The following is an 8,654-nucleotide window of genomic DNA, read 5'->3' as shown; positions in this document are numbered from 1 at the left end:
GCAGCTAAAGGCACATGACTTGGCGCCTTTAAACTCTTAAAAATGACCTGCATATGCGTGATGGCCATGCTCTTGGTATGTGTGCTGTGAATGTGTGTGGAAATCAGAGGACAGTTTTGTGAAGTTTGCTCTGTCCATCCACTTTACGTGACTTCTGGGGATTAAACTCAGGGCCCCTGGGCTCAAAGGGAAGTGCCTTTATCTAGCCATCAATCCTGATGGCCTTCTGTTCCTTGTTATCTCTTGAGAACCTCCGTCCTGAGAGTCATACTGTCTCCAAGGGGCTCTTTCATGTCTCATCACCCATAGCCTCTGGTCACCGTGGCCTGGCTATCTCCCTGCAATGTCAGAGTCCCTGGAGCCTGCAGATCTGTCTCTGATCTCCCTCCTGCCCTTCCACGTCCTTCCTGCCATTGTATCACACACACTAAAACCTGTCTGGACAGGCAATTCCCTCCCAGCCTATCCCCCAACCCTGAATGAGGACTGCAATCTGCAACTGTTTCCTGGGGCTCACATGTTTGCCTAGCAGTGGACCTCTGCTCCCACAGAGCCATCCTGAGCTGTCAAGTATAGATGTTCACACTGCTGTCTCTGCACCCCAGAATGCTGAACCACCTCAAGTTCTACCCACTGTCAGGGCTACTGAACCACATGTGTCAGGGACCCAGATGTATAATCCACTACAAAAGGCAAAGTGTCCACCAGTTCTTTCTCCACAAAGAATTTTTATTTGGGCTTGTCAGAACCACTGTGCTCACTAGGGTCTGTGGTCCAGACCCTGCTGTCATAGGTCATAGGCCAAACCAGGAAGGGATACCAGGGCACCGCGGGTCGCTGCTTTGCCTCTGCTGGGGTAGCTCCTCTTCCAGAGGTTCTGGAGAACTGGGGTCCTTCTCTGGAAAAAGATCTGGGAAAGTGAAGGTCTGCCCATGGGCCTGGGGAAAGAAACAGGGGCTTAATTGAGAGCCACAGGCTAGCCTTCCTATCACACCCAGGGACTCATGGCTGGACTGCTAATGATCCTGGACTCTGGATGACAGACAACAGGATGATGAGCCGCCAGTGTCTCTAGGCAGGGTTCCTGCTGGGAAAACAAACACCTTGCAGGCCAGCCCTCCAACCTTTATCTATCAGCAGCAGGCTATTACCAGGACAATGGACCTTTTCATGGACATTATCTCTTTACAGGGGTCTGCACCAACCCAGGGCTCATTAAAAGCAGTCCACCAAAGGCCCATTCACCAGGCGGCTGCCGGTGGAACTGGGGGCAGGAACTAGGAGCAGAAAAACAGGACACAAATGACGTCTGGTGCCATGCTAAAACTTTTTCCATCCAAAATATCTAAAGGCCTTCAGCCACATTAAAGGCCGCCCTCCTCCAGGCTCCAAACTTGGCAAATAAAATGCACACAACGTACACAGAAACCTACATACGCAGCAGTCTATAAATCAAGCCCGGCTTTGCAAATTAACTGCTTTTACGTCTTTCACTACAAGTTCAGTGTGTCAGCATGGCTGAGTCCCAGCCTGGGGCCCCAAGCACATGGGCCAGAACCAGTGAAGGCCCTAGAAGGGAGAAAGAAGCCATTTCTGCAAAGCTCTCAGGGCTAGGAAGCTCACTTGCAGCCCCTACTAATGTCTCCAAGATAAGAGGTGTAAAATGGAAGGGGCACAAAAGAGCCAACCTGGAGACAGAGACCCCCTCCTGCCATTCCTCCTTGTCTCAGAGGTGGACAAATAGGGAATTCTGAAACTGGGAACTTAGTAAGTTCTATCAGAGATGGACATTTTGGGGCTGGGCTTAGTTGGTAGAGTTCTTGCCTAGCACCCACAAGGCCCTGGGTTTGATCTCCAGTACCACATAAGACTTTGGTGTTGTTCATGCCTGTAATCCTAGCATAGAGAAGGGAGGAGGAGGCACAAGGATCAAAAACTGAAAGTCATCCTTAGCTACACAAGGAGTTCAAAGACAGCCAGTGCTACTGGAGACCATGTTTCAAAAGTAAAATGGGGGAGGCAGCAGCCTATAAGCAGAGCTGACGGCCCATCCAGAATTGACTGCTGGCTTTGATGGCAGATGAAGTCCTAAACAACAGTTTAAGGTCCAGAGATAAAGACAGCCTATGCAAGAGGCTAGCGGGGGATTTCGAAAGAGCAGATGTGAGGGACCCGCATCACCACCTATGGGTACCAATATGAAGACTATCGCTAAGAGATAATTGCTTCATACTTTAGAAAAAAATGTAGCCACCCACCCTCTAAGGAGGGAGAGCCAGTTTTGAGGGGCCCAAGGTAGGAAAGGAAAAAAGGCCAGGGGAAAAGTGGAGAAGCCAGTCCTGACTCCAGTAATCCTAGGGGCCCTATGGGCCATTGTTGGGCTGGACTGTGCCTGCCCGCAGCATTTACTCTGGAGCCTAGGGCTCATAGCCTGTGTGCAGCACTCAGTCAAACACCGTTCTGTGTAAACATGGTCAATGCTCTTTTTGTTGTGTGGGGACTGAGAGCTTGCTAAGGCTCCCTCCCCACCAGACCAAAAAGATGTTTATCAGGTTCTCGGAAGAAAAATGTGGTCGCCCACCACGTGGGACCTGCCTTTCCCCTGCCACACTCACAATGAGCTTTCTCTCCCCCCCCCTCCCCTAGTTGCCCCTTCCTGAACCTCACAGTGCCGTTACCAGAAGCCAGAAGCCCCCCCACCCCTAAAAAGACATACGAAGAAGACAAAGACAGCCTTTGCAGATACAACCAGGAAGTTCCAAACACGAACCATTTCTAGGCTGGAGCCGGGAAGGGGGTGTGTTACAAATTTTAACTCTGGTTGAGAAGTCTCGCCTAGTGGGGGCACAACAGGCCCCTCCATTTATCACAATTTCACAGAGGAAGGTGGACATGGCTGGTGGCAGCTGCAGCTGCCAGATGTAAGAACTACTGAGTCCAGCTTTCATGAGTGTGGTGGGGAAGAGGAGGGGAATGTAGGGGCTCAGATGTCTCAAAAGCCACTTGTAACCATAGCTGTCTCTGAAGTGACTTGTGGCAAATGCCAGCATATGGATGTGGCCCCACAGGCCATGACAGAGACAGATGGGTGGATTCAACACCTAGCTCACAAACACACACACAAGCCTTCAGAGGGTCCAGGCCTTCCTTTCCCACCTGCATGGGCTGATTTTATGCACAGCAAATATTAGGCCCTGTTTAGAACAACTGTAGCTCTTTTTCCAGCAAAGCTGCCTTCCCTCCCTTACAGGGTCTTTGAACAAACAGCCATGCAGCACGGGAGGGTGGGAGGGGCCCATTCTCAATAGCACGAGACTGCCATCTAGCGGCCTGCTGTGGAGGCTGGGGCTCCTTGGAGAGCTGTTTACACTGAAACTGGAGAAATTGGAGGAAGCCCCCCTGTGGGGTTCAAACAGTGGGGGGCCAGTTAATGGACCCTGCCGAGTCTTCCTTGAGAGATTCCCGGGGGTCAAAGGGGATTCTGTCCAGAGACTGAGACCAAAGGATACTTTGTAGGTTAAGATTTGGTCTCAAAAGGACAGAGGCTCTAAGAGAGCAAGCTTGAAAATGTGGCTCTTTCCCAGCAAGTCTGTGTCTTGTGAGTCAAGGCCGAGGCTAGGAGTCTGCTCCCAGGACCCCAGGCAAGGATGAGGTTGAAGGGACTTTGGTGCCTACACTCACAGAATCACTGTCATGGCTGACTAACAGAAGAATGTGTAGGGTCCCTATACCCCAGATGTCTCTACCTTTTCACAGCACTGGGCTTCTAGGGGAACATAAACTCTGTACCAGGCAAGGTATCCTCACAGAGCTGTGGCTTTTCACTTTCACCCTCTGATTTCTGTTTCCTCCAAACACATGTAACTAAGGCATGGGCTTGTAGCACAAAATAAGGAATGGATTTACTGAGGACTACAGAGATGATCTGCGGAGGTGCACTAGGACCTGGGCTCCTCCTGCCCCCGATCTCCAGGTCTGGGCTCTGGTAAGGTAGAGGGAATTGCACAAACAGCCCCAGGGCACAGATGAGACAGTGAGCAGGAACAGAGGCGGCAGGTCAGCCGGTCTCACTCACCAGCTGCACGTAGGCCACTTTGTAGTCTGGTTTCTTGATCCTCACATTCTTGTGATCCCTCCTCCTGTTGGAGCCTGTGAGGGGACAGCAGACCAGACCCTGCCTTAACTTCTGGCCCCTGATGAGTCCCACAATCTAGAAACCATTTTCTAGTAAGGCACAGGATATCATCTGGAGGTGGAGCGGGGAGGGGGAGTTTCAAAAGGCAGGCTGAACACCAGAGGGGGGGGTCTCAGACAAACATCCCAGTTTCTCTGTTTCAGTAAAAATAGTCTTTGAGCTGGCTGGTGGTGGCTCACACTCAGGTGGCAGAGGCAGGCAGATCTCTGAGTTAAAGGCCAGCCTGGTCAATGACAAAAAAAATAAAAAATGTTTTTGAGAATAGAAATAACAACAAAAGAGTTTAAAAGAACAAAAGGAATTTCTTTTTTTGTTTTGTTTTGTTTTTGTTTTTTTGTGCTGGGATTAAAGGCGTGCTCCACCACGCCGGGCTACAAAAGGAATGTCTTTGCTCTCTGGTGAAATGGAGATTCTCTAGGAAGGGCATTTCTTTTGTTGTTGTTGTTTTGTTTTGTTTTTTCGAGACAGGGTTTCTCTGTGTAGCCCTGGCTGTCCTGGAACTCACTCTGTAGACCAGGCTGGCCTCGAACTCAGAAATNTGCCTGCCTCTGCCTCCCAAGTGCTGGGATTAAAGGCGTGCTCCACCACGCCCGGTAGGAAGGGCATTTCTGAGAGGGTAGCACTACTAGCCAGCCTTGGGCACTAATCAATCTGCCACTGATAGGCTACTTTAGGATCTACTACAGGAGGAGACTGTGGAGGCCTACTAGAGACCAGGCCAGGCTAAGGAAGTGGTTCTAAGGAACAGAGGACATTTCAGGGTCACAGCTAAAAGTGTTGGGGACCTTCAATGAGCTACATAGAAAGAGGCTGGCACCCTCTGGCAAGGCAAGGCACCCAAGCCCCTCAAGGCCTTTGCTTCCCCTCATGGAGAGTCTGAAGACAACATGAAGTAGTCAAGGGACTATAGCCTGGTGGCAAGCCACCAACACAGGTACCCACCATGCTGCACCCGTGTGCGCACGGCAGCCACGGGGACATTGTAAATCTGCTCAAGGTAATTCCGAAGGTCCACCCTGGTCATCCTGGATGAGACAGAAAGCAAACAAGTTTGAGCTAAGCCTAGATAAAGAGACAGATATCCTACCCAGGGATAAGGGTGAAAGTCCAAGGAGCAGCTGTGGCCAGGTGAGGCTGGCTCCAGTGTTGTCCCCTCCAGACAAAAGGATGAGCTAAGAGTAATGAGGGTGGGATTTCATCAGAGTTGTTTACTTGGTCCTCTCCACCTGGATCCTTGACCATCACCTGGAGCCAGGTGGGCTCACCCTGATCAAATGTAAGATATCAGGCCTGTCGCCAGGCTGGGCTCCTATCTGTAACTAAAGACTTGCCCCTAGGGTCTATGAGACACGTGCTGCCAGAGGGGCCTCTAGGACTTGGGGGACAAAGCCCATGGTGGCTTTCAGTACAACCCTGGCTACCATAAGCTCCTGTGTATACCTGGAAAGCCAAAGAGACCCTAACCCAGCTTCTCCAGGGATCTGCTCCTGCCCCCTGCCCCTGCTGAGCTGGTCCCTGTGGATTTTAGGGCTCAGAGCAGTACAAGCAGTTGGGTTGCACTGAACCTTCCTTAAAAGGGGGCACATGGAACTGTGTAGAATGAGGTAAGGAACTCAGAGCTCACATTCTAGAAGCTCTGCAAATCTCAGCATGCTCCAACCCAGCCTCCGGGGACTCCTTTCCTGGGAAAAGGATGGAGGCAAGAATTCAACAAATCTCAGGCTTTCTGTTAAGCTTTCCCCAGGTGGAGGGCGAGCCAGGAAGCCAGCCAAGAGCATGCTTACTCTTTGGCTGCCTGAAGCTCTGCAAACACCAGGCCCCTCCACACCATCCGCTGAGCAAGCAAAGTGGCCCCAGGTCTTTCCACCACAGGAAAAGCCTGGCCCTGGGGAGCTAAGCTAAAAAACAGGACAGGACCCACATCCTGAAGGCCACTCCCCAGCCCCTGAACTCCTTTGGGCCTCACTTACTCCATGGGGATCCGGAACTGCACGGTATCTTCAGGCTGTGCAGTACCAGGCCGCACCAGCTGAATGAAGAAGTTAGTTCGAAATACACGGAGCTGGGGGCCACCCAGTTGGTAAAGGGGGTACCTGCTCAGGAGAAATCAGGGGATTGAGGTTATACACACAGTGCTGCAGGCTCATGTGTCCACTCACATCAGCAGAATCGAGGCAGGGTAGGGCAGTTACACATAGGACCTGTCCCTACTGTATGGTTTCATTAGTAGGGGGACAAGCAGCTTCCCAGCCTAATCCTTGGCCTCCCTACTGGGTTCCAAGGTTACTGAAACTACAGCCTTCCTATAGAAAGGTCAAAAGGACAGCTAAAAGAGAGAAAGAAAGAAACAAAAACAGGAACTAAGGCTCATAGCTATGGTATGGGAGCAGAATAATGGTCCCAGCTTGTAAAACTGTAAGAACAAGGAAGGAAGGACCTCATAAACAGGGCAGTGGTGGTACTCAGCTTGCAGATACCACCTCTTCCAAAGGCCTGCTGCTAACTCCTGCTTCTGGGGAGTGGCCATCCCGGAAACCCCCCTCCCCCGGCCCACAGAAGTTCCTTGAGAGGGAGGAAAACAGGCCTAGGGCTAGAGAAGACAGTGTTTCCAACATGGCTCCGAGCTAGCAGCGCCTCACTGGACGCCTAAAACGATCTAAACAAGCAGGATTTGGTGGAGTAGCCAGTTTCCACCATTATCAGGCCTGTAGAGAAAGCAGGATCTCTGCCTGGTGGTCCTGCTCGCCTCCATGCCCACCTGAGCAGACATGGAGGAGGACAGGAGAAACTCAAGGACTGGGATTACTAGAGATTCATAGTTCATGGTCCCCAGGTGGAGAGTGGGTACACAGGATCACCCTAGGGTCACGCTGATAACCGAGGTGTGGCATGTGGGCCAGACCTCTAAGTCTAGGGAGCACCACACTGAAAGCAGCAAGCTGAGGGCACCAGGGAAGTTTCAGGGCTGAGAAGCAGGTACCTGAGTTTCAGATGACTCCCAGGGTAGCATGGTGGGCGCCTCAGAAGCAGGCCCCATCGCTAAATGTTTGCCAAACTCAATGGCTCAAGAGCCTACCTAATGGTCAAATTAGAGGTCTGGCCTTTTAGGGTTCCCTTAACTTCTTTTCTACTATTATTTTTTTTTTTCATGAGCAGCCCCAAACAGCATATCTCAAATGGAACTCTTGGCTCTCTCTTCTCACTGGGAGCCTGGTTCCCGACTGGTAGGCTGTTAAATTGTCCCCCTCAAAGCTCAGGTCTCATCCCTGGCCTCACTCTACCCCCACCCACCTATCACTCATTCACGCATGGGTCCAACCAGCTCCCTGCAAAGCCAGGGGGTGAGCCCAAAAGCTGAACTAGACTGGCCCTGTCTCACATTGGCCTGGTTCTGAGGTCCCTGGTCTCCCAGCCAGTCTGCGGAAAGAAATCACAAGGTTGACCACCAGGGTACCAGCCCTCACCCCTTCTGATTGCAGGGTCCCCCCAATTCTGCTTCCACGAGAACTCTCAAAACCGCATTAATGCTCTACCTAGGGCCACCCAAACAGTGGGTCACGTGTTTACTGAACACATGTTTCCGGCTCAGACTGTGGGAGGCTAACACTGCTGGCCACGTGGAGACCAGTGAATGTAGCAACTTTGGGGGACCTGGGCCAGGGGTCCTGCAGGCACCGGCCAATCCGGGCTCAGCCCTGGCTGTCTGCCAAAGCAGGCCGTAGCCGCTGGCTGTGATTGACAGCCAGGACACTAAGCCGAGGTGGCCCTGCCGCGTGGACCCAGGCGGGTTTCCCGCCGCGTGCGGGCGCCTCCGGCTTCCGGCCCGGGCCCCGCACCCACCCGACCTGGGCTGCGTAGCCCGTTCGGCGGGTCACGACTTTACTCACAACACATTCCGCGCCATGGCAGCCGCACCTCCTGGTCAGGAAGGAGCGACACCCGCCCCGCACAGGGCCCGCGCTGGCACAGCGCCCCCTCGCTTCCGGAGGCCGCGCTACCCTCTCCCTGCACCGCAGGGCCCCGCACTTTCGGTGTCCCGCAAACCCCACCCCAACCCCCAACCCCGCACCCGAAAAGCCCCGCTCCCACCCCTGCACCGCAAGCTGCTTGCGCACCGCCCCCGGCACAGTGCACCCCGCCTCTCAGCCATAAACACAGTGCACAGCCCCGCCCGTCACCCGGCCCGCAAAAAGCCGGCGTACACTCTGTACCCATTTGCCCCACCCCCGCACCGCACAGAATCCTGCATACCTCTCGATGTATAGTGTACCTCCCTGCTCTTCAACCTGTAAGCACCCTATAGTACATGCTTACCCACCCACAAGGGCACCACACTTTGCTATGAGCAGTCCCGCATCTCTGCACTGCTGGCTGGTGAATTCTACAAAGGGCAACTACTGTCCTGTTTCCCCACCCCAACTTTGCATGGCCCCACCAAGCACAGTCATACACCTTGTAC

At 52.9% G+C, this 8,654-nt stretch overlaps 1 protein-coding gene across 1 annotated transcript; it reads right to left on the bottom strand.

The window, feature by feature from the left end:
* Nucleotides 1-708: 708 nt before the first annotated feature.
* On the bottom strand, nt 709-8,245 carry Mrpl23 (mitochondrial ribosomal protein L23). The gene is made up of 5 exons (XM_021168104.2): nt 8,083-8,245; nt 6,166-6,288; nt 5,138-5,220; nt 4,076-4,149; nt 709-938 (listed from the first exon to the last, which is right to left on the bottom strand). Exons 1-5 carry the CDS (start codon nt 8,097-8,099, stop codon nt 795-797), a joined length of 441 nt encoding a protein of 146 aa, XP_021023763.1. The 5' UTR covers nt 8,100-8,245; the 3' UTR covers nt 709-794.
* Nucleotides 8,246-8,654: the final 409 nt, after the last annotated feature.

Source organism: Mus caroli, chromosome 7 (genome assembly GCF_900094665.2).
Source record: "Mus caroli chromosome 7, CAROLI_EIJ_v1.1, whole genome shotgun sequence".
NCBI lineage: Eukaryota > Metazoa > Chordata > Mammalia > Rodentia > Muridae > Mus > Mus caroli.
The sequence above is the reverse complement of the archived record's forward strand: the minus strand, read 5'-3'. Positions and strand labels throughout refer to the sequence as shown.

Coding starts and splice junctions, on each gene's coding strand:
- Mrpl23 (XM_021168104.2), bottom strand. Junction 5,221..6,165: donor CAGTTCCGGATCCCCATGGA/GTAAGTGAGGCC, acceptor TGTCTCATCCAG/GATGACCAGGGTGGACCTTC. Junction 939..4,075: donor AAGTGGCCTACGTGCAGCTG/GTGAGTGAGACC, acceptor TTCTTTCCCCAG/GCCCATGGGCAGACCTTCAC.